We start from the raw sequence: 26,348 nt of genomic DNA, 5'->3' as shown, positions 1-26,348 counted from the left end.
AAACCTGGTAGGAGAATAGGAATCCAACTCCTGGGGTTGGATTGGCTGCTTCTGAGCTCCTTATAGCCCCAAAAGTTTATCATTCCGTGAATTAATTCTTCAAGTGATCGTTCCCATAAACAAATTGTTCCTTGGGAGAAGGAGGGGCAGTTTGGAAAGTCAAGTTTAAGAACCCAGTTCTTTAGTGCTGACCATGAGCATGCTAAACAAGTAACCTAAAGATGATGGGTTCTTCCAAAACTTCACCACACCAATGAGGCACAAAGTCATCTATGTCACTGAAAGGGCAGTGGGTTCAAATTCTGACTCTTTCAAGGGAAATATTTTTTATCAACTTAAACATCTTGGTTCCTATATTTTAGAAAGCACTTCTCAAACCTATAAGACACAGTCTTTCTTGTCCCGTGTTTCTACCTCTATACACATTGGTTTTCTTTGGGGCATGGCTTCCCAAGTTCCTGAATATTCACTCCCATCCTGTATCCGCGATCTTAAAACCCTGGACAAAAGCAGAGTGAAAGAATGGATGGCCCAAATCAGCGAAGACTTGAAGCGCTTTTACTCAGCTGTAAGCAAGTTAAGGAATGCAATGTAATTTCTTTTTTGGTGTGTGAATGCCCCCGACAAGTTCTCAAATCGCAGACAAACATATACTGCTCACTTCAATTGAGGATCTTCCCCAGAAAGCATGTCAAAAAGAGAGAAGCACAATGTTTCTGTTCCACTATACATATGTTATTTTAAAGTACACTTGAAATTCTAAATGTGTACAAATTCAGAGAGAGGTTTAAGGAACTTCCAAAGCCATAGAGACAAGTTTAAGAAGCTGAAGGCTGAGAGCTTCCCTTCTCGTGTAATCCGTGCTTGATTTTGCACTCCTCACAGGTAAGCAGGCAGTGCCTAGAATGGAAGCAAAAACAGAAGTCTGTGCTTTGTCACTGGTTGGTCTATCTAGTCTTAACACAGCGTGACTGAGAGGCGTCTTCTATGTGGAAGTTCACTAGCCTAATTTTTTTTTTTTAATTTATTTTGAGAGAGAGAGAGTGTGCGTGCAAAAGTGGGGCAGAGAGGGAGAATCTTAAGCAGGTTCCGTGCTCAGCATGGAGCCTGACATGGGGCTCGATCCTATGACCCTGGGATCATGACTTGAGCCAAAAAAGAGTTGGATGCTTAACTGACTGAGCCACCCAGGTGCCCCTCACAAGTTCTAATATTTAAAGGAAAAACAGGAGTTGTTTCTTGGTTTGAGACCCCCCCCCCCCCCGCCGAATGTCATCCCCCCCACAAAGGTCAATAATGATCTTCACGTCTGATGTTGTTTTCACAGGTTTCATGCTGCCTTTCAAATAGAACCCACTGTGACAAGTGAAGGTCTTGAAAGAAATGTGTTCCTAACACCAAACCTATCAATACTATCATAGAAATAAGTACTATTTACTGGGCCCTCACTGTCATAAATAATCACTGCTATTCCTTGTAACATGCCACGAAAACAATTCTGATCACCATTTTCTACAGAGGAGGAAACTGAAAATCAGAGGGGGTAAGACACTTGTCCAAGGTTACACAGCTTTGTAAGCGGTAGAACTGGTTTTCACCTGGGTACTCTAACCACTGGGGTAATGTCCTTAACTCCAGAGTCCCGCGGCTGACACCTCTGAATGAGAATCGCAATACACGCCAACCTAGAAGGGTTCTGAGAAGTCCCGCCGTAAAGAAACCTGTTCAAATCCGGTGTGACCCCGTGATCGTAGAAGCCATGTCTGCTGATGAAGGTATTCGTTAGAGACCTGCACGATGTCTCGAACACAGTAAGTGCTCAATGTTGAGCAAATGAAACAGGTAATTATTATTGAATAGCAACAGCTCAAAAATTGAGAGTTAAAGAGGTTTTTTTCAACATAGAGATGTTTTAAAAATTGTCTAATATTGTCAGTGGTGAAAAGGCCTTATTTAACTTTTTATAATTATCTTCATTACAATCCCTCAGTCAAAGGGGTGTCTGGGTGGCTCAGTCGGTTAAACATCTGACTCTTGATTTTGCCTCAGGTCATGATCTCCTGGTTGTTGAGTTTGAGCCCCACAGTCGTGGGATCAAGCCCCGCGTTGGGTTCCATGCTAAGCATGGAGCCTGCTTGAGATTCTCTCTTTCTCTCTCTCTGCCCCTCTCCACAGCTTGAGTGCACGCGTGCTTGCTCTCTTTTATTTTCTCCAATAAAAATAATAAATAAATGAATAAATAAAAACAGTCCCTCAGCCAAAAAGATTACAAACCTGTTGCAATGACATGGATGGACCTAGAGAGTATTATGCTAAGTGAAATAAGTCAGAAAGACAAATGCCATATGATTTCATTCATATGTGGAATTTTAGAAACAAAACAAGTGAGCAAATGGGAACAAATTAAGAGAAAGAGAAAGAGAAAGAGAAAGAGAGAGAGAGAGAGAGAGAGACAAATTAAGAAACAGACTCTTAACTATAGAGAACAGTCCGATGGTTACCAGGGGGGAGCTGGGTGGGGGGGCTGGGGGAAGCAGGTGAAGGGGATTAAGAGTACACTTGACATGATGAGCACTGGCTAATACATGGAGCTGTTGAATCACTGTATTGTACCCCTGAAACTAATAGAACACTGTGCATTAATTACTCTGGAATTAAAATTTAAGAACTTAATAAAAATTTTTAAACAGTTACAAACCTGTTATGCCCTGGACCAAAACCAGCCCCACGGAGCTGATCTTCGACGGAATGGAATTTACTCTGGCACACTCGTATGTATGATGCCTTTCCAAGGGCAAATCCCAAGATACCCGCAACTGTAAAAGCAGGTGAGGAAAGATAATTTAAAAGCTCAGCATCGCCTCTATTAATTATCTTCTAGAACTTTCTACATAACAGTAGTAATTCTTACATGAAAAGTACCGTGGTAAATCAACGAACAAAACCTCTGAGAATGAGTCTCCCTGTTAAAGAGCAGGATTGGGAAATGGAGGCTTTCTGAGCTCCTCAGTTTTGAGCTGGTGGTGGAAGGGCCAGGATAGAGCCAGCAAAGGAGGCAGGCAGCCAGTGGGAGGCCCAGGTGGCAAACAAATGCCTGAGGCCCCAGGGCAGGGAGGGGTGGGCTTTGGGTGGTGGCCATAGGTGGATTCCAAATCATGGGGCACGGGGGCACGAAAGGCCCTTAATTCCCTTGATGGGTTACAGAAGGGGCAGCGGCACTCCATCTTGCCTACAGGGAAAGAGAGCTCACGAGGCAGAGGGGATCTCCTATGGGAGAAATGTCCAACCTGCTCTTCTTGCTGGGAATGAGGTTTCAGACCCTGAACTGCAACACGTCCTCTTTGTACATAACGGGTCTGTGTATGAGTGGAAGAAGATGAAACCCCAAGTTTGTGGGAAACATATTACTAGAAAGTCTCTGATTTTTAAAAATTATTCATTTGGTAGGTCCATTATAGAAAATATCCTGGGGGTGCCTGGGTGGCTCAGTCATGATCTCGCGGTTTGCGAGTTTGACAGCCCAGAGCCTGGAGCCCGCTTGGGATTTGTGTCTCCCTCTCTCTCTGCCCCTCCCCCACTCATGCTCTGTTTCTCTCTCTCAAAAATAAATAAACATTAAAAAATTAAAAAAAAAAAGAAAATATTTAGAAAAAACCCAGCTAACTAGCCAAAAGAAGAGAATGACAGGCCCTAATGGCTCTATCATCCAGAGGCTCTGCTTGGTCTCCTCTTGTATGTTGTGCCCATGCCTCTGAGTCCAGGGTTTAACGAGGCCTAAGGTGGAGTCTCTACTGCTCAGCCTTATATCAGAAAGTGTTGAATGAACTAAGAACTTCAAAGTGACAAGAAACAGACTGATTTTTCAGAGAGTCAATGCAGGCAGTTTGTTAACCTGACATTCATATCTCCAGTTGCTATAAACATCTTGTTTAAAAAAAAAAAAAAATGAATCTTTTTAGGGTTTGTTTTTTTAACTTCTATAACTTACGTGCAACTTTGGGCAATGATCCAAATCTTGGATTAGATGCTAAATAACCTAAGAAGTAATATATAAATACGTTATTATTACATTTTATACCTTATTTAAATTTACCATTAAAGTAAATCTTGATATACACAGATTCTTAAAGAGATGATTTGTAAAAGTTATAAGTCAATTCTTAATTGAACTTAACTCTCAACCATTTTTAGCAAGTAGCAAAGTATTAGTAGCTTTAATGTACAGAAAAAGAACATGAAACAGACCATTTAAGACTAATTTAAATATATTAAGGGGGGGCACCTGGCTGGCACAATCCGTAGAGAATGTAACTCTAGATCTTGGCGTTCTACGTTCAACCCCCACATGGGGTGTAGAGATTACTTAATAAAATTAAAAAAAAAATGGTATCAACGCAAAGAGGGGGCTAACAATCTAGTTCCAAGCAATTAGGCATAGTCCCCTCCCCTTTTTAAGTAACTCAACACGAAGTCTCAGTTTAGAGATTCACAGTATATATATCATAATTTTAAAATGAAAACAATAAAACCTGTGGAAGGCAGAGTAATGGTCTCCTAAAGATGTCCACATCCCAATCCCTGGAAACTATGAAGAAAATGGGATTAAGGTTGCTAACCAAGTAATTTTAAAATAGGAAGATCATCCTGGATTATCTGGGTGGACCCAATGTAATCAAGATGCAATCATCTTGAGGGCCACCTGGGTGGCTCAGTCAGTTAAGTGGTGACTTTGGCTCAGGTCATGATCTCGTGGTTTGTGAGTTCGAGCCCCGCATTGGGTTCTGTGCTGACAGCTCAGAGCCTGGGGCCTGCTTCAGATTCTGTGTCTTCCTCTTTCCCTGCCCCTCCCCTGCTTATGCTCTGTCTCTCAAAAATGAAATAAACATTAAAAACATTAAAAAAAAAAAGATGTAATCATCTTGAATATGGAAGAGAGATTCAGAGACATATCATGGCAGTATGAGAAGATCTTGCCTCAGTGTTGCTGGCTTCACAGACAGAGGAAGGGGCCATGAGCCAGAGAATGTAGGTGGTCTCTAGAAGCTGGAAAGGGAAAGGAAGCCCCATATCCCCCCTCACCCCTCCCCCAAGGAATGCAGCATTGCCAACACTTTGATTTCAGCCCAGTGAGACCCATTTTAGACTTTTGACCTCTGAAACCCTGAGATAAGCAATTTGTATTGTTTTAAGCCACCATATTTGTGGTAATTTATTATAGCAGCCATGGAAAACTAATATACAAACCTGGAAAGGTATATCTGTACACATGCAGAAAACTGTAGATTAATATTTATAAAACATTAACCCCTATAGATGTCATGGCCATATTTTTTTGTTGTCAGAAGTGGTCTGATGAAGGCTTGTTACTGATTGATGAATATATTTCTATAAAAAGGCTACCTTGAAGTTATAAAAATGAAATTATATTTAACAAATCACCTTTAAAGACAAGAATAATATTGAGTGAAATGGGATTCTCCTGGATATGTGACATATGTGGTCTCTGACACCCCAAAAGGAACTAGAACATTTTCCCTCATGTTTGCTGGGTACAAATATTCTTTTAAAAATCCTGGTAATTGGGGCACCTGAGCGGCTCAGTCGATTAGGCGTCCAACTTGATCTCAGCTCAGGTCTTGATCTCAGGCTTATGAGTTCAAGCCCGCATTGCACTCTGTGCTGGGCATGGAGCCTACTTTAAAAAAAAAAAAAAAATCCTGGTAATCAGCAGTGTTTAGTATAGTGGTCTTCAACAAGGTCAGGTACCTTCTTGTTATCTGGGGACCAAGTAATGTCTATGGAGGCTCTGGTGAGATGGAGAGAGAAGAAAGAAGAGAGCAAGAAAGGGAGAACAGACAGGAAAAGTGGAAACCTCTAAGAGACAGGAAGAGGTTATGTGGGGAGGTGCTGGGCAGCTGCTAGTTCTCTTGATCTGTTGCTCAGATTAGACAGGGTCCCTTCCTTAGGCAGATGTAGCCTCTTGCATGCAGCCTCTTGTCATGAGGAATGGCGTGATGGACAGAGTTCGGGTGGATTTCAGTGTGACTTACCTCCTTGGAGCACAGCTGGGTGGGAAACGATCTGTCTAACCATACCCGGAGCCCCTGGGAGACACAGGGACTCTGGCACAGAGAAAGTCGCTGCCTCAGTATCCTGTGGCTGCTGTAACAACTCACCACAAACTCAGTGGTTTAAAGCAACACAAATTTGTTACCTTATAGTTCTGGAGCTCAGAGGCTCAAAATGGGTCTCACTGGGTGACAGACCATTTGGGCAGCTACACCAAAATATGGCAGGCTGGGTGGCTTAGCAACAAAAGAAATTTATTTCTCACAGTTCCGGAGGCTGAAGTCCAAGATCAGGTGCCAGCATGGTTGGGTGAGGGCCCTCTTCGGGGTTGCAGACTTCCTGTTGCATCATTATGTGATGAAAGGGGCTGGGGAGCTCTGTGGGATCTCTTTTACAAGGGCACTAATCCCTTCACGATGGCTCCACCCCTGCCCAAGGCCCCCTTCCTAATACCATCACACTGGGCCTTAGGAGTTCAACAAGTGAATTTGGGGAGACACATATATTCAGACCATAGCACTGGGCTAAAATCAAGATAGTAGTAGGGCCGCATTCCTTTCTGGAAGTTCTAGAGTTTCTCTCGTTTCCAGCTTCCAGAGGCCAGCCACATCCCAGACTCCTGGGCCCCTCTTCCGTCTTCATAGCCAAGACAGTGTGGAACTGAGCCTTTCTGGTGCTGCCATCCCCCTGGTTCCGTCTTCTCATCCACCCTTGCATTTTTAATGACCCTTTGATTACACTGGGCCCATCTAGATAATCCAGAAAAATCTATTTAAAAAAATTTTTTTAATGTTTATTTATTTTTGAGAGAGAGAGAGGGAGACACAGAATATGAAGCAGGCTCCAGGTCTGAGCTGTCAGCACAGAGCCCGATGCAGGGCTCAAACCAACAAACCACGAGATCATGACCTGAGCCGAAGTTGGATGCTTAACGCACTGAGCCACCCAGGCGCCCCAATAATCTCTCTATTTTAAGGTCAGCTGATGAACAGCTTTAATTCGTCTGCAACTTTAATTTCCCTTTGCCACGCAACTTAATATAGCCACTCCTTCTGGAGATTAGGACATCTTCAGGAGAGGGGGTGCTTAGGCTGAAAATAAGCAAAAACCTGCATACATAAATCTTCCACCAAAAAACAAATGCCAAGTGCCAGAAAGCTGCCAGGAGCATCACTGAAACCTGGGCTCTCAAGTCGAACAATAACTGATTCTGAATCTTACCGTGGTGGACTAGTCCTTGGGTGGCGAGCATGCTCACAAGAGAAAAAGGCAGAGCTGCAAAAGAAAGATCCGGTTCAATATCGCTAGTTTAAAACGTGGCACCTCACCCAGAAGTCAGGGGAAATTAGCCTGTGTTTTCTTCTCTTATCTACCTTGGCAACGAGGTGTTAGTCATTTGTTATTTTACTTATTCAACAAGTATTTATTAAGCACCGCATGAAGAATTTTCTTGAGATCTGTCCCAGTCACTCAGCCGGGAGGCACAGCATTACCATGACAAAACCTAGCCCCGTGCCACTCCAGCTCTGACATCCGCCTTTAGGGACCGCCCACCACGCACCAGATGCTGAGCGCCACAGACGACAAAGGTATCTTAGTGAGAGTGCACACTTAGCCGTTGAATCTGGGAGTCGCCTTTAGCTGTCTCTTGAAAATTTCAATCCTACAGAAAAGTTAAAAAACAATACACTAAACTCTGGCATACCTGATCTAGGACCGTTCCCAGCTTGTCTCAGAGGATATTTTGGATATGTCACAATTTGGATATGTCTATTTTCTGAAGATTATGAGATTATCACATTCATGTTAAACATGGGCAGTGCTGAGCTATGATTTTTAAAACAGGCAAGTTAGTTTGGCAAAGGCAGTATCTAGTTCTATCAAAACGCAACACTTCTTCCAAGAGCAGAGAGCACTTAACAACATCCAGCTCCTCCCAGCAAGAGAAAAATCAAATAGCAACCAATGTTTCCACTCATATCTACCTGATGGGAGACAAATGGGTCATATTGAAATGTTAATCTACTAGTGCTTACTTAAATTACTTATTCATAGGTTGTAAAAAAAAAAAACAACAAAAAACAAACTCGTGAATTTCTAGGAGCACGATCAAGAATCATAAAATATAATAAATATCAAGTTCTAAAGTGTTGCTTCCAATTCCAAAACAATTGATATTGAACTTGAATGATTTGAGAAATTAAAAAATGTGTATTTCAAAGTATAAATTATCCCAATGCTGCAAAACACTGGGACTAAATCTATGGGCTCTATTATGACATTTTCAAATGACAAATCATGAATTTTTTAAATTGGAAGAGACCTTAATGCACAGCATGAATTCACACCCTCGCCTTATATAAGACAGGCCTAGCAAGAGGAAGTGAATCAGCAGAAAAGGTTATTTCAGAGACATTGTAAGAGAATTATTATTAATGGAATGTTGCCACTTTTTACTCGTATCACAAAAATTTTAATGTTTATTTATTTATTTATTCTTATTCCACAAATATTTACTAGGCAATTTCTATATGTGTAGTGCTGTGCTTGGCTCTGGGATGAAGCAATGAACCTGACATTATTTCCGAACTCAGTGAAAGTCTAGCGAAATGTAGGAGGGTCAAATCTTTCCAGAAATTCTAAATAACACTCTTGGCACACGCCCTTGGTCACACGGAGGAAAGTGTGTATCACTTCTTGCTAAGTGAGGGAAGGTGTTCCTACATCAGGTATGACCTCTGCACTTAAAAGGGCTTCAATATGGATTTAGAATCGAAACAGCCACTGATATTTAAAGTTCTTCAGGGAATTATGCAGTCTCTGCTCAAAAGGGACTCATTACCATAATTCTACTGTGATATTTGGGCAGTTTATTGCAGCAAATATGGTGTTAGCAAAGATTAAGAGGGGTTCAATTACCTCTCTTCCAGAAGCTTTCTTCTTGACACTCTCGGATAATCTTTGAAATCTCTCCTCTGTGGATGTGCAGTTTTGATTTTGGACAAAATAATAGACTCTGCAAGGAAAGTTATGTGGTGAGTTGACTGAAATCATTAGAAAAGCATCTGCTGTTTTCTCTAGAGGAGGGCAGGGAGGTCTCTTCACTCAGGTCACACAGCGTGTGTCCTGTGTGGCTGCCAGCAGAGTAATGACCAGTCTCAGCCAGTGCCTTCCAACTGGGAACGCTGGGTGGGTTTAGGCAAGGAAAGCATCCCAGCTGCAGAAGCAGAGTGACTCATGGACTCGCGAGTATGGAGCAGATATCTGGTCACAATGAATCACTGTCGAGGCCACATTTTCTTTCTTACCCCCAGCTTCTGTCCATGCGGCTCATCCTGCCTGCAATGCTCCTCACTCCCTTTGCCTGCCTGGTGTCCTTGCGACCCAGTTGCCTCCTGGGTGAAGAAGAGATTTCCCCCAAAGCACAATGTTTCCATCTCTGGGATCCCATTCAGGGCAGTGTACTACAAGTTAGCTATTTATAGATCTGCATTCCAACTCATCTGTTTATACTTCTGTATGCATTTTTAGGCTAAGAACTCGCCAACAAACGACTTTTTGTCATCATACTCTATCTTAACAGGTTTCTTTTTTACACATTCATAAGTGGTCTGCACGTAATTTCTGATGGGATGACCAACATGGTTGAAATGATCACTTTTACTAGATCTATTCTTTTTGTTGTGTTGATATGCTATAATCTGGACTAACTCCCATCATATACCACCCTTCCCCTTTTGTGGGTATATATTACTCACTCACTCTTACTTCCATTCTTTATTCTCATATTCTCCTCTATCACTGCCATTCTGGGGGCTTAATGCCGATCATTTGTTGGTATGCATTGCTGCAAAATGTTCAGTTATGGGTGCATGCATCTTTTTTTATGCAAATGGAAGTTTTGTATATTTAATTGTACTTTAAATGTTAAAAAATACTTTTAATGTTTATTATTTATTTTTGAGAGAGACAGAGGGTGTGCAGGGGAGGGGCAGAGAGAGAGAGGGAGACACAGAATCTGAAGCAGGCTCCAGGCTCTGAGCTGTCAGCACAGAGCCCGATGCGGGGCTCGAACCCATGAACCGTGGATCGTGACCTGAGCCAAAGTTGGAAGCTTAACCGACTGAGCCACCCAAGCGCCCCTTAAAATGTTTTCAACTCAGCTCTATGCTTTTAAGATCCATCCATGTTGCTTACATATCTAGTTCACTGTTCCAACTGCTGGCTAATTCTCCAGGATGCTTCCTGGAGAATGTTTCCTCAACAGGGCATGTCTCCTTACAGTCCCCTGTGAGAATATTTCTCAGATATACCCTTAGAAGTAAAATACAGGGCATGTGTATTCCCAATTTGACAAAGTCTTGCTAGAGTTCTCTCCCCAATGGCTGCATCGTACTTACCCACACCAGCAGTCTTGAACATTCCTCTATGCCTACAGACCCCACCTAGGGGCCAGTGAAGCTGGACTGTAAGCAGGTTAAAGAACAAAAGCTTGGAATATTTGGCATTATCCAGTTTTCTAAATGTTGACAGTCCAATAGGTATGAATGTTAATATTTTATTCTTATCTGCACTTCTCTGATAACTAATGTGTTTGAGAATCTACATATTCTTCAGCCACAACACCCTTCTCCTCGAATGTTGGGGCAATCCCTCAACTGAACCTGGGCTGTGCTCTTTTGTTATATGGTAGTTCAATGCTTTTTGATTGTGGTAACACACACATAATACTTACCATTTCAACCATTTTAAAGTAGACAATCTACGGCACTGAGTCCATCCACAATGTTGGGCAGCCACAACCACTGTCTAGTTCCAGAACTTTTTCATCACCCCCAAAGGAAATTCCATACTCATTAAGGAGCCTCTCCTCATTTCCTGCTCCCTCCAACCCTTGGCTCCCTGGCGATCACTAATCTGCTTTCTGGCTGTACAAATTTGCCCATTTGGGGTAGTTTTATGTAAGTGGTGTCATACAGTATGTTCCTTTTTGTGGCTCTCTTTTCTCCCTTTGCATGATGTTTTTATCGTTCATCCATGTTCTAGCACGTGTCAATAATTCATTTCGTTTTGTGGCTCAATAACATCCCATTGTATGGATATACCACATTTTGTTTCTCCAGTCATCTACTGATAGATATTTGGGTCATTTCTACCTTTCGGCTGTTGTGAATAGAGCTGCTACGAACTGTTTGAACACCTGTTTTCAATTCTTCTGACCCACACAGTAATTCTATGTTTAACTTACTGAGAAGCTGCCAAACTGTTTTCCCACCAACAAAGTATGAGAGTCCCCACCTTTCCACATCCTTGCAAACACTTCTCATTTTCTCTTTTGTTTGTTCTTTTCAAATTAGCACGTTAAAATTCTCAATATGAATTATTTCATTAATTTAAGCTAAATAAGCTAAACTGTTTCTGTTTTAAATTATGGTCATGCTAGTGATTGTGAACGGTACCTCATTGTGGTTTTGATTTGCATTTCCCTAATGACCAATGACATTGGTCATCTAGTCATTTGCTTGTTGGCCATTCACATATATTCCTTGGAGAAATACCTATTTAAGTCTTTCGCCCATTTTTCTAATTGGGCTGTTTTTCTCTTTGATGTTGAGCTGTAAAAGCTCTTTGTATATTGTGGATAATAGACCCTTGCCAAATATGCATTTGAAAATAATTTTTTCCATCCTCTGGGTGGTTCATTCGTTTTTAAAAAAATTTTTTTTAATGTTTATTTTTGAGAGACAGAGAAAGAGACAGAGTGTGAGCAGAGGGTAGGCAGAGAGAGAGGGAGACACAGAATCCGAAGCAGGCTCCAGGCTCTGAGCTGTCAGCACAGAGCCCGACGTGGGGCTTGAACTCACGGACCGTGAGATCATGACCTGAGCCAAAGTCGGAGGCTTAACTAACTGAGCCACCCAGGTGCCCTTCATTCATTTTTTAAAAACAAATTTTATTTAATTTGCTCCTTACTATATTAGTCACACTTGTATCTCCTTGTTTGTGAATTATTTATGTAGGACCTCTGCCGTTTACCTCTTGGATTTTTCATGTTTTTCTTGAGGTGCAATTCTTTCACTTTTGAGTTTTGCCTTGCTGATTTTGCCAATATTCATTTTTGGACTCTTTGTAGTAGATAACAATGTGGATGATGGTCACCGTTTCTTGAGTACTTTTCCACGGGCCAGGCACTGTGCCAAGCACTTTACATGCATGATGACAGGTGGGAAGACCTCACGGCCCCTATGCCTTCAGAGTTCTATAAACAACTCAAGCAGGTGACCTCTGTCTTCTTTCTCTACAACTCCCCACAGCACAGCACCTGGCTGACGGTGGTCAGGGTGAGTGAGTCACGGGGTGAGAGAGGGAGCTCTTCTCACCCTCCACTTACCTTAGTTCCTCAGCAAGCACTCCTTATCGCAGTGTAAATATCTCCCCTTGGTCCTGCCTATGGGTGCAGCAGGGGTGGGGCACATCTCCCTTCCTCCTTTGTCCCAAACACACACATATATATGCATCCAGACTCAGGGACCCTGACTACCACACTTGCTGTGAGTCCTGCAGTCAAGACCGGTGCTCCCGCACAGTCTCCACAGAGGAGTTCTGGTGACCCTTTCCTGTAGAGCCATAAATGTTTCATGGTTCTCTATTTCACAGAGGCAACTCGGGTGTCTAAATTTTTTCCCTTGTGACTGCGTGTCATTTGTCTGTTAACCTCTCCTAAACTTTGCTCCTTCAACATCACCCCCCTTCATAAACTCACTTTAGCTGGGAAAGTTGATGCTGGAGAACAGGAACTCCATTTTCCCATCACAATACTTTCTCTTTGCTTCATTTACGTGTCCCCGAAACGTATACTATTCCTTCTGAACAATTTGAAATATTGTGCCCGTGTTAACACTAGGGTTCTCAATCTGATCACTAATTTAGTGGTTAAGGAACACCTGTCAGCAGCATAGACCAGTATGATCAGCCCTGGTAATAAAAATGTAAAAGCAGGCATGATGTATCATTCTGTTAGATTCAGTTAAGACTTTTGCTCTGCTAAAGGAAACCTCTTCAGTCCTTGACAGCCTACGTAAGAGTCAGGCTAGATTCTAAACAGGGAAGAATAAAGAAAGGATTTTATAAGTAAAAACTGAAAAGGCTCCTTTTCAAGGAAGCTAGAAAAGTAGTTTCCTGCCCCACTCCATTGTCTCTGCGCCCATCCAACAAAGTGCCAGACTGCAAAAAGATGACTGGCCAAGGATGAGGTCTAAGGAAGGTTCTGGATGATGTTCCTCTTCAGTTGGCAGACGTCCAAATTAAAAATATACCTGCTTGCTTGGTGGTGGCAAATGGGGGCCTTTATCTTGATTTCCATGAGTAGACACCGAAGCCATGATGACTTTGTCTCTGCTTCTCTTCTAGTTGAGCGTACTCAGCTTATTCGTTGACACGAAGTCTAAGGAAAGTAGAAGGGAGTCACTATGCCGTGGCTGAATGTTTAAATCAACCTTAAAAACACCCTTAGTATCAACTCACCAATTTGGAAAACTTATTTTCATTTTATCATTAGTCTTCATCTCCAGCCACCTGCGAAACTCACATTCTAATGCTTCTTCCCCACCAACGCACACAAATTAACTCACCTAGTGACAGATTAGATTTAGAATGTAGTGAAATGGCACTATGCACAGTGCTACTACTTAGAAATTGTGTCCTAGGGGCGCCTGGGTGGCTCAGTCAGTTAAGCGGCCGACTTCGGCTCAGGTCATGATCTCGTGGTCAGTGAGTTCAAGCCCCGCATCGGGCTCTGTGCTGACAGCTCAGAGCCTGGAGCCTGTTTCAGATTCTGTGTCTCCCTCTCTCTGACCCTCCCCTGTTCATGCTCTGTCTCTCTCTGTCTCAAAAATAAATAAACGTTAAAAAAAAAAAATTTAGAAATTGTGTCCTAAAAAAAGTTTCAATTCATTACAAGGTCACTAGGTACGACAAATATTTATGGAGTGCCTACTATGTGCCAGACCAGGGAATACAAAGATGGATAAGACAAATCAGTGCTGAAGGAGCTCCAGGTCTAAAGGGGAAGAAAGACAAGTCAGCAGTTACACAATAGGCAAAGGGCTCCGTTACAGGTACGTACAGGGTACTAAGGAAGGAGAAAGAAAGGTCTATTCTCTCCAGTCAGTTCCTAAGACACCAAAGGCTAAGATTTTTGAGCTTTCAAGGGGTGGATGGGCTCCAGAGGCAGGAAGACCAGTTTGGAAGGTAATATATTGTCCAGCCAAGGAACTGAAAAGACCTGAACCAAGACCACATGGAAGGACAGAGATGATAAATCTGAGTTTGGAAATGCTGGATATGGGTGCCTGTGGGTGCATACATTGGAACTAGCCAGCAGGAATTAGAATATTTGATAATTTGGGTCTGGAGTTACAGATTAGGCATAGGCTGAAAAGATGAATTTGGGAGGTGCCATCGTAAAGATGATAGGTAAAGCAAGAAACATGAATAAAATGATCTACAAAGAGTATTGGAAGATGTGAGCTTTGAGGCCAAGGGAATACCAACAAGAGAAGAAAAACAAAACAAAACAGGCCAAGGAAATGACTGAGAAGGAATAGTTGATACAGAGGGGTAGGAATTTCTAAAGGAGAGAATGAATTATCAGTATCACATGGCTCAGAAAAGTGATTTGGCAATGTTGGGCATAGTCCAGGGGGACCCCACCCCACTCCTCACCCCAACAATGGCCACTACACTCAATAGCCCTGGATTCTATTTCCCTGAAAAGTAAATATCATACACATTTCAGTTTCCTACTAAAATGCCAGGCATATGAGCCAAGGGGACCCTTAGTTGTACCAGGCTTCACCTCAGATATCTAATGTTATTATAGAGGCAGCATGATGATACCCTACAGTGAAAAGTCTTGAAATCAGAGACCTGAGTTCAGATCCCGACTCTACTCCTCACTAGCCTTGTGCTTTGAGGCAAGTGATTGAATGTGTCTGTGCCTCAGCATTCTCACCTGTTACTTGGGGGTGATGGATACAGCAAGGGGCTTGAGGGGCTATTGCAAGGATGAGGAAGGAAGACGAGGGATGAGTCCATAAACCCCAGCTCAGGACCCTGCCCACCGCGGGCGGATGAGCAGTAAAGGGCAAGCTGTCAGAGTGGCCCTGGGCACTCTATTTCTTGAGGATCTTCAGGAAGCCTTTGCTGACCTAAGGCCAAATTAGATAGTCTTTGCTTAGGCATTGGGCCGCTGCCTCAAATCCGGAAGCAAGGACACCACATCTCAGCTTTGGGGGTCCCCTCAAACCCAGTGAATCATCAGTCCACATCTGAGCAAACCTCCCGGGAGCGTGCTGCCTTCCAGGTGCAGCTCCCGCCACCGTGCCCGGGGCTGGTTTGGGGTCCCTCTGCTTCCCCAGTGCTTGGGGTTGCAGGGGTGCTGGCAGCTGGGCAGTGGGAGGGAGGCCCGCAGCAGCACGAGGAGGGGTGCTAGCTCAGACGGACAGCGGAGGGGGTCGCCGCACTTTCTGGCGGCGGGGGAGGGAAGCCGGAAACAGCCCGCAGGACTCTGCCTCGATCTACACCCTGAGGCCACCTGCACAACCCCAAGCGTCCTACGTTTGCCCGATGTCGGCCGGAGCCCGAGCCAGGAGAGGAGGGGCTGGAAGGGGCGACTCTAGATGTCCCACCCCTGAGGACCCCGGCGGTAAAGCGGCAGAGGAGCGCCCCCCCACCCCACCCCTTCCCGCTCCTCGCAGTCCCTCCCGCTGTCGCCCGCGGTCACCCGGGGCGGGCTCACCTGCGTAGGTAGGGACCCGTCGCTGGTCGCGCCTGGGGGCCCGCGGAGCCGAGCCCAGACCGCCTCCTTCCGCGGCCGCAGCTGCAGCGGGACTGCTCCCGCCTCCCGGCGCCGTCCCCACGCCTCGGCCGCCTCCCCGCCGCCGGGCCCCCGCCTCTTCCCCGAGCTGCCCGCGCCGCTCCTTCCTCCTCTCGCTCCGCCCCTCGGCTCGCACGGCGAGTGCACCCAACCCCCGCCTCTCTCCGCGGTGACGTCAGCGCCCGCTCGCCAGTGCTCCGGCTGAAACGCTGCTCTCGGAGGCTCCCACCCCCTCCCGAGTCTGGACACCTGGTAGGTTCTACCTCCTCGACGTTCAGAGAACTTCTTTCATCCCAACAAGAACTGCAACTACCATCTACCGAACACTCTCCCTAGGCCAGGTGTTCATATGCACTTACAGGCGAGCCTTCCTTCCTTCCTTCCTTTTTTTTGGGGGGGGGGGCGGGGTATAATTGACATATACCATTATATTTCAGATGTAAAACCTCATGATTAGATATTTGCGTACATTGTGAAATGATCACACTAAGTCTAGTTGACGTGGCTCACTATACAGTAACCAAAACCAATTCATTTTTCCCCCTTGGGATGAAAACTTTTAAGATCTACTCTCTCGGCAACTTTCAAATAGGCAATGCAGTATTATTAACTGTAGTCGCCGTGCTGTACATTACACGCCCGTGATTTACTTATTTTATAACTGAAGTTTGTACTTTTTGACCCCTTTTGCTCATTTCACCCATCCACGTGGAATCCTTTTTACCACCTTTAGAGCGAGTACTGTCATCTTCATTTTATAGAGTAGGCGGGTGTCGTGAAAGGCCTGGGACTTTGGAGTCAAAGCCAGGTCAGCCTGGCTCCTAAGCCTTCTCTTTCTATTATTCTCTGTCCCTGTGCTCTGGCTGCCTGCCACTCCCAGTGTCAGTGGCTGACACTGACACTGAGGGAAAGCTGCCCAGTGCCTTTGTCATCTTTATCACTCACCCCAACCTCCTCATCCTTATAAGCTGAGCATCTTCCCCTGGGATGCCCAGCACTGGGGCTCAGAGAGTGTGTTGACTTAGAAGTCAGGTTGTAAGTCAAGTAGAAGGCCCTCATCATTTCTCACTGTTTCCTACCATCCTGATTGGTCTCTAATGCCTCTGGCTTTCCACAGTCCTCACCCCCTCTCTAGCCCCTCTACCAGCCACCCCTGCCTGCTTTCTATTCTTCTTTCTTCAAGTTGACGCAGCTCTGCCCACCTGAGGCCTGGCATGGAGCCTCTCCCTAACTGGAGTCCCCACTCCATCAATCCTGTCCTGGTTCGTTCATACTCATCCTTCTCTGACTTTTCCTCAGAAAGCCTGACTTGACCCCCCATCAGACAAAAGTAGGTCTCCCTTCTCTTTCAAAGCAGGATGCCCCGTTGTTTTCTTCCATAGCGCTTATCATGAATTGTTATTATATACTTTTTAAAAAGTTTATTTATTTATTCTGAGAGAGAGAGAGTGGGGGAGAGACAGAGAGAGACAGAGAGAGAATCTCAAGCAGTCTCCTCACTTCCAGAAAGAACCTACCACGGGACTTGATCTCATGACTGTGACATCATGACTTGAGCTGAAATTGAGTCGGTCACTTAACCAGCTAAGCTACCCAGGCACCTCTGTTATTATATACTTACCAGTGAGCTTCTTTTTTAAAAAAAAAACCTGTTTGCTCTGCCTCAGTGTAATTTTCACGAGCTACCGAAGAAGATGATATCTGTTTTGTTCATTGTTGGATATTTAGCACCTCAGATATCGAAGGGGCTCAGAAATGGCTGTCGAGTGAATGAATGAAGGAGCCTGGGTTCAAAGGCTGTCTGTCAAGATGCTGTTGTTTTGAAGGATCAGTGCTCCCTAGTAGAATTCCCCCAGACCACATTACTCTTTGCAATTTACCAGTTTCTTTCCATTCCTTTTTTCCTTTCCAGATGGAAGGGGATATCATTCTTTTTTTTTTTTTTTTTTAAGACTTTATTAAGTAATCTCTACATCCAACACATGGCTTGAACCCACAACCCTGGGATCAAGAGTCACCTGCTCTACCAACTGAACTAGCCAGGCACCCCAAGGGCATAGCATTCTATTGTTACTTTTACATTGTAGTACCAGAAGTCAGAAATAACCCTCTGCCATTTTCTGATCTGAAAGGAACAGCTTTCTAACTGATTTTGTTAAAAAAAAATAAAAAACAAAAAACAAAAAACAAAAAAACAAACAACAACAAAAAACCCGAACAGCCTCCCATTACACCAAAGTCTAACATCCAACAAATACCCTAGGGGCTTTTAGCATCTTGCTAAAATAGTGTCCATGTCCCAATCTTCATTTCTACTCTCCATCAGAACATTCAGTTAATTGCTTTAAATAACTAGAAATTACCTATATGCAATGTGCAGGAATTATAGAAATTCCTCACTTAGTATTTGTTGGACAAATCTGGTGTGCCCACGTATTGTTTTAGACACTTTCAGAGACAAAAGAGAAAAGATGTGGATCCTTCCCACAAAGAATTTGTCATTTCCCGAAAAATTAGAATAAAATAAAATCGTTTTGGCCCTAGAAGAATATAACATTGAACAGAGTCCTTTTTTAGGCTTTGCTTCAGCATCCTACAGAGCTTCAGGATCATGACCGCAAAGATGATTATTGTTGGCTAATGCTGTGAAAAATGGGGCTGATTTAGAAAGCGCCAAAATGTTCACAGCAGGTTCCAGCTTGAACTCTTTCCATAGCCCTGCACTGTCCTTAGGCAAGAGAGGTGCTAGGAACATATTCAGTCACATAGCCAGGAAGTGAGAGCACCAGAATCTGAACCCTGGCTCTAGAGCCATGTGCTTTCAGAGCGATACCACCCCGCTGTCCCTCAACTGTCATCACACTGTGTTACAACTACTGATGTCATTCATTGCCACCTCTTGACTATGGGCTACTTGAGGGCAGGGACTGATTTTGTTCAGTAACTGGGACATTGTGTGAACTCGGGAACAAATAAATGATTTCATTGGGGCACAGAATGAAAAAAATGAGTAATACCTGCTCCTTTATTTCAAGGGGCCCACAATTCTTTTTCTCCTTTTTTCCTTTCTTCCTTCACAAAATGGCTGCAGGGCCTTTAATTTAAATTAATTAATTAGTTAGTTAATAGGAGGAAATAAAATTTGATGACATGTGTAATCAAATTCACATAAAATGTGAGATTCCTGCAGGGCCTTTTAAACAACCTGAGAAATAGGTATTCTCATTCTGACTTTGCATGCAAGAAAAATCCGGCCCAGAGAAGGTAACTAACATGGCCAGGGTCATAGCTGGGAATTGGTACATCCAGGGTTCAGACCTTTAGTGGCTTAGCTCCAGACTCATGCTCTTAACCTTTGTAATTATCTATGTCCCCAGTAGCCTCACTGGGCAGAAGAGATGCATAAACTGATACAGAACAGGAGATAGGTACAGACAGAAGCTTGGGCAGGAGCTGGGGGGGGGGGGGGCGGGGGAGGGACCCAGCAAGCAGACAGCAGGTGGGAGAAAGCACAATGCCATGTGGCTGGCCCTCCTGAGGGTGGGAGGGGTGGGGATAGATTTTAATGCAGACGGGACTCTAGATCAGCCCCACAGGGAGGTCCGGGCTCATTCACAACCACCTCTTCTTCCCTGCTGGGTAAAAGGGGCTGTGGCTGGCTTCCTGGTGGGGAAGTTTCCTGGTGTGTGTGTGTGTGTGTGTGTGTGTGTGTGTGTGTGTGTGTAGGGGGGTTGGGGGAGGGGCATGTTGGATGACATCAGAGGCACCAGAGCAGCCCTCATCTGCCTGTCATCTTTTTTCCTGCCCCAGCCCTCCACTTGCCATCTGCCTAGTTCTGTGAGAGGCTCTGTGAATCACAAGATCCTGTGAGTCACTCATTCGTTCTCTGAGGAATAAATAACGTCAAGTCTCACAAAAGCACAGAACGGTCGGGTTTCTATGAGGTGTCACACAAAGATTGAGCACGGGTTCTGCTTCCCTTTATGAGCTGACACTCCTGTCAGGAGAGGCATGTCACCAAGGTCTCGGCTTGAGCTTTTGGGCCATCAACCCAGAGTCCTGGCCGCGTTAGGTTCATCTGCATTTGATGTTGAGACTGCCAGACTCAGCAAGAGCAAAAGCGTCCCTGGAGATCACGATTTTCCCCAAACGGAGAAAACCTGAAATATGAAGATGAGTGCACACTGATTTGGTTGTGTCTCCAGTCTTCCTTGAGACTGGCTCATCCTTTCTTTCACTCACAAATGCTGCTAACAGACATCCTGCAAGTAAATGTAGTGTTTGAATGTTCCAGAACTGCTTTCCATAGCCTATGACATGCAAAGCCCTTTGAGTGCAAAAAGCCAGAATGCTCCTGGTATAGCAGAGAGACTATGTGGTCGAGCAGAAGCCAGTAATACTTTGTGGCAGTTATGTGTGTGTGTGTGTGTGTGTGTGTGTGTGTGTGTGTGTGTGTGTGTATATATAAATTTTTTTTCAAGTTTGTTTATTTTTGAGAGAGAGAGACAGAGTGTGTGGGGGTGGGGGGCAGAGAGAGAGGGAGTCACAGAATCTGAAACAAGCTCCAGGCTCTGAGCTGTCAGCACAGAGCCTGATGCAGGGCTCCAACTTCACAGGGTGAGATCATGACCTGGGCTGAAGTCTGACACTCAACCGACTGAGCCACCCGGGTGCCCCCTTTGTGGCAGATATTTTGATCTCATTCCAAGAGTGTGTTGTCATCTCTGTGTCCTGTGTCTTCCCCAAGCCTCTCCCTAGGGCATCCTCCCACCTGACTAGAGTCAGGGTGGGAGAAAAGCAATCTGATTTTATGGTGAAAAGTATTCACAACAGGGTGTTAATCCAAACACAGATTATCTCCTTGCGGGGCATGATTCTGTTCTAGAAGAGAGGCTTGAAAATCTAATTGATAAAGGTTGGGTAAGACTTACTTACAAAAATAGGCTTTATTTTTTTAGAGTAGTTGTAGATTCATAGTAAAATTGAGTAGAAGGTACAGAGATTTTCCATATCCCCCTTGCCCCAAGTCATGCATAGTGTGCACCGCCCCCCCCCCCGCCCCCTCCCAGTGCAAGCCTCTGGTGCAGGGATCCCTCCTATGTGCTATATTTCAATGACCTCTTTATTTGCCTCTATTGTAAGATGTAAGATCCCTGAAGACAGGGACTGTCTTTCTCACCTTCACGTTTATGGCTGGACAGACATCTTGAGATATTAATTTATGTTTTGTACTGATTCAGCAGCCTCAACAAATAGTAGGTATTCTCCCTTCCTTGTTCCAAGAAAGTCACCAAGGGGGGGGGGGGTGTGCTTACCTTCAGGATTGTTCATGTCTTTTGTGTTACAGAAATAAAAGGAGAGTTCATAAATAAAGCATGAAACAGACATCCAGAATATTACCAGTATATAGAATTTTGTTGTAGAGAAAACCCCAGCCGAGGGAGGAAGAAGTGGATAGATCTAGAGGGAAGATTTTTGAGCTTTCTGAGAGACTGGCAGAGGAGCAGAGGTGTGCAGGTCCTGGAGTCGTGGAGACAGCATTTCACTTCCTCCTACAGCTCTGCTCTGTGGAAGGACCTCATGGCAAGAGAGCTGCTGGATGTCCTAAGGCAGGAGGCTCACTAAGCTTCCCAATCTGGGGCCCAGACCACTGCTTTCAAGGCACCATGAGGATTTCGACACTGAACGTTTTGACGGTGGCCAGAGGGGATCGGAGAGCCTTCTAAAATGCTCTGGACTGTGCCAGATCCCCAGATCCCCTCTCCCGACCCCAGGGGAAGAATTACCTTCTCATCCTGTACTGACCAATTTCACGAAATTCAATATCCTGAGTGGATGAGGGCTTGGAACAAACCTAACTTTATTTGAGACACAAGGCTTTTTTTTGAACCTTGGTGAATACCTGCAACGTGTCCTTGGTCCTGGCAAAAGTAGGCACATGGAATATTTGGTGAGTAGAGGAATGCAGGAAGCATCTTAAAAAGTATCTATGGTATTTTATTTTATTTTTTTTAATGTTTATTTATTTTTGAGACAGAGAGAGACAGAGCATGAACAGGGGAGGGGCAGAGAGAGAGGGAGACACAGAATCTGAAACAGGCTCCAGGCTCCGAGCTGTCAGCACAGAGCCTGACGCGGGGCTCGAAGTCACAGACCGTGAGATCATGACCTGAGGTGAAGTCGGACGCTTAACCTACCGAGCCACCCAGGCGCCCCAGTATCTATGGTATTTTAATAATACCATGGAAACAGTGTTTGTTTACCTGCCTTGAATAAAGGTTTTTCAGGGCTATTTCCTGAGCATTTAAAGCACATTCAAATGAGTTGTCTTGGAACAAAGATTCAAAAGACTTTCGTGACTGAAAGTTAGCAACAAGTTGAATTTATAACTTAATCGGTCTCGACTTGTTGGTTGCCTAAGCAACCAAGCCTGTCTACTTTGCACGTTGACTCTGGAAAGATTGGCATCTCCAGTCAGAACTTGTATCAGCAAACTGCACCTCATATGATAAAGCTTGTTAGACAAAAACCCCAAATCCTACTGTGCATATTGGCATCCATTTCACAAAGTTGCCTTGTGCCTACAATGCCTGGTCCTTGCTCAGAACGAAAGGTGCTAAGCTGTTCTTTTTTCTACTCTCAATCACTTCTGGTCCTTCATCCGGGGATTACTCGAATGAATCAAATCTGGAAAGAATCCAAAAATGTTTCTTTCATCATTTGTTTCCTCTCATTCCCCTCTTCGGTCTTCAGAGACTTCTTTCCAGGCTGCTGTAAGAGTCTGCAGACTTGGTAGAATTTTTTTGCCCTTCTAAGTATTGTAAGAGTATCTGAAATGCAGATAACAAATGGAGAAAGTAGGAGCAAGCTAAACACTAAGACAGAGCCTTCAGGCAAATCTCAAAGGTGAGATATTCCATGGGTCCTCTGTCCTGGATTCTCAGCACATCATCACCATAAAGACAGAGGCTGCTATAGAGGAGAAGAAATGGAAGGGACCCAAGCATGTGTGCAATGTGGTCCTGGATTAAAGCCTAGGGTGTACAGTTTTTAACACCTACAAAATATATTTTGGGAACGATTATGGAAATTGGAATATGGCTTGGGTCATAAATGATATTAAAACTCATTAAGATGATGAATATTGTGATGTGTTAGGCCTGCTAAGTATTTATTTGGGTTATGTCAGATGTCCTCATTTTTTTGAGTTGCATACTGAAGTATTTAGGGGTGAAACATCATGATATCTGTAATTTAATGTAAATTACTTTTTGAAAAAACCTGTTTTTTTCAAGTAAAATACTTCAGCATAAGTAATGTGAGTGTAACGGAATAAAATCTGGGGGCACCTGAGTGTCTCAGTTGATTGAGCGTCTGACTTCGGCTCAGGTCATGATCTCACGGTTTGTGGGTGCGAGTCCTGCGTTGGGCTCTGTGCTGACAGCACAGAGACTGCTTTGGATCCTCTGTCTCCCTGTTTCTTTTCCCCTCCCCCCCTTGCACCCTCTCTCTCTCTTTCAAAAATAAAAAAAACATTTAAAAAAAAGTATAAAATCTGGAAGAACTGAACTGATCTGGAAGATCTCACATTAGATTTTTAATTTTTTTTTAATGTTTATTTATTTTTGAGAGAGAGAGAGAGAGAGAGAGAGAGAGACACACGGAGTGTGAGTAGGGGAGGGGCAGAGAGAGGGAGACAGAATCCAAAGCAGGCTCCAGGCTCTGAGCCTGGAGCAGGGCTCAAACCCACGAACTATGTGACCATGTCCTGAGTTGAAGTCAGTCGCTCAACCAACTGAGCCAGTCAGACGCCCCTCACATTAGATCTTTATTACTTGACCCAGTAAGTTGAAAGTCTGCTTTGTTACAAGTACCTGGGTAGGGAGACAGTACACATATACTTGGGTAGGGAAAGTACAAGGCAGCTGGGGCACGATTTGCCATTTAGTAACTGTGTGATGTTGGCCAAGGTACGTTATTGCCCTGTGCCTCAGTTTTCCCAACTGTAATATAGGTATAATACTATATTAGTAAACCTACTGCATAGAGTAAATTGTGAGGTTAAATGAGTTAGATACATACAAGCCCATTAAAACAGTTACTAGCACAAAGTAATTGCTAAAGAAGTGTTAGCTATTATTATTACCATTATCGGTTTTGCTCCTGAGGAGCATGACCCTAGAAGATGCTGGGTTGGCATAAACTGCTACAATCAGCACAGTTTCTAGGGTTTTCTGGTATACTGTTCGTAGCCACGGGGGCTCAGATTCCTGGGGACCCATCTTTTGAGTTCTTCCTTTCACCACACCAAGAAAAGCCTCAACAAATGTTTTGAGATTGGTGAACCATGGTGAGTCCTAATAGCATTTTTTCTCATTCTAGGTGAACTTTAAAATCATGAGCCATACCTTTTCCAATTCAGGACTGCCAGGCCAGTAGACTTTGTCTCTCTGTTACAGATATCTGACTGCGACGATTTCCATACATTCTAATAAAAAAGGACATCACAGTGCATTTCCACAATACAGTGACCTGAATTTGCTGGGAGAGCCTGTACTTCACCAGGTAAGGCTTTAACTCCCTTAGCAACCAAATCACCATCGTGCTGCAGTATATAACAGTCTCTGTAGTGGCCTGGCCTACTTGGGGCACAAGGACACAGAAGCACGTGGGTCCCCAGACATCATAACCATATGTGCATCCATCCCACAATTCATGGCTCAAGGCCGCTGCTCATAATGTTACCTGGGCGAGTAGTTCTCAATCAGGAATATTAAAACAGCTGGTATTTCCCCATAGCTAGTTTCTGTACCTACCAGAGCTTTCTATAATTTAAAATACAGCATTAACTTGTCATATTAAGCATTGAGATAAACAAATTGGATACCCTCAGCAGTAATTATGGATATATAGAATGAAAAAAATCATTGCTAGTATTATACCATATATACTTATGGTGTTGAATACAGTCTTTGTTTCTATTTTCAAACATGATGATTTATGATCTTTATATCAGGCCCCATTGTACAGCCTTAATACATACATACTGCATTATAGAAAGTGAAAGAATCTTGAATCTGGAAATAAGATGTCCCTCTCCTTCAGGTTTCTAAAGACAGCACTCATTTCTTTTACCCTTCATTGAGAAGGAGCTCATATGATTCATAGTAATGTAGGATTTTTTAAAAACAATACCAAGGAGGTTTGAGCTGTGCATAAATAATTTAAAACAGACATCATTGGGATACTGAGCTTATATTCACATAAAAATCTATCTAGTTCTCTTCAATTTTATGAAAGTCAAAAGCAAAGTCTCCCTGAACAGAGAGACATAGATAACTATAGCACCATGGACTTGGATAGATGAAAAATGTCAGTGGGGGAATATCAAATCACAAAAGGCACAGTGAGAGTTGATGAGGCCCTCATTTTCCATCATTTAGAGAAATCACTTCTGTCTTCTTGAACACCTCATTTTCACTCATCCACTTGCATAGTCTTGGTTATGAAACAGACATGTATATTATATTTTTGTTTCATATTATTGGTGGAGGTTTTCTTTTTCCTCTCTTTCTTGTCACCAGGGACAATTTGAAAAACAGGCCATTGCATAGATAAAGCCTGTGGATTGAGACAAAAAATGAGTTCTAGTGCTGGCTCTGGGTAACCTGTCTACATTTCTGTTACAGGGCAAAATATTCCACCTTCCTGGGCCTCAGTGTCATATCTTAGACAGGAGAGCGGTAGACTAGATTAACTTTGAAGTTTCACTTTTGGCTGCAAAACTCTAGGATTTTAATCTAGTTTCAGCAATGATAACTAAGTAGCAACATGGTAGCTATAGGAGGTTATTACATATTCTGTAACACCAAATTCATAAGGCGGAAATGTAATTGAAGTTCCTTCGAGAATAGGCAGCCCATGGGACAGTACTGTTGGAGGTATAATGTTATTTCCCACTCTTTTCTATTTTTTATTTTTTAAAATTTAATCTAATTTAATTTTTTTAAATTCACATCCAAGTTAGTTAGCATATAGTGCAACAGTGATTTCAGGGGTAGATTCCTTAATGCCCCTTACCCACTTAGCCCATCCCCCCTCCCACAACCTCTCCAGTATTCTCCATATTTAAGTGTCTCTTATGTTTCGTCCTCCTTCCTGTTTTTATATTACTTTTGCTTCCCTTCTCTATGTTCATATGTTTTGTATCTTAAATTCCTCATATGAGTGAAGTCCTATGATATTTGTCTTTCTCTGACTAATTTCGCTTAGCATAACACCCTCTAGTTCCATGGCAAATGGCAAGATATCATTCTTTTTGATTGCTGCGTAATACTCCATTGTATATATATATACCACATCTTCTTTGACCATTCATCCATCGGTGGACATTTGGGCTCTT

The 26,348-nt window shown here is 43.6% G+C and overlaps 1 protein-coding gene across 2 annotated transcripts; it reads right to left on the bottom strand.

The window, feature by feature from the left end:
* Positions 1-536: 536 nt before the first annotated feature.
* OCIAD2 (OCIA domain containing 2) lies at positions 537-16,019 on the bottom strand. 2 transcript variants are annotated; one of them, XM_019412345.2, is made up of 8 exons: positions 15,869-16,019; positions 13,386-13,513; positions 9,378-9,464; positions 8,989-9,085; positions 7,291-7,344; positions 3,989-4,036; positions 2,699-2,816; positions 537-900 (listed from the first exon to the last, which is right to left on the bottom strand). In XM_019412345.2, exons 2-8 carry the CDS (start codon positions 13,449-13,451, stop codon positions 819-821), a joined length of 552 nt encoding a protein of 183 aa, XP_019267890.1. In that variant the 5' UTR covers positions 13,452-13,513; positions 15,869-16,019; the 3' UTR covers positions 537-818. The 2 variants fall into 2 exon arrangements, with proteins under 2 accessions (XP_019267890.1, XP_019267900.1); XM_019412355.2 differs by lacking the exon at positions 9,378-9,464 and having other exon boundaries at positions 15,869-16,007.
* Between the last annotated feature and the right edge of the window lie 10,329 nt (positions 16,020-26,348).

This window comes from Panthera pardus, unplaced genomic scaffold (assembly GCF_024362965.1).
Source record: "Panthera pardus isolate Hobbes unplaced genomic scaffold, ASM2436296v1 HiC_scaffold_13, whole genome shotgun sequence".
In the NCBI taxonomy this organism is placed as follows: Eukaryota; Metazoa; Chordata; class Mammalia; order Carnivora; family Felidae; genus Panthera; species Panthera pardus.
Note: the sequence above shows the minus strand (reverse complement) of the source record. Positions and strands in the feature narration are given on the sequence as shown.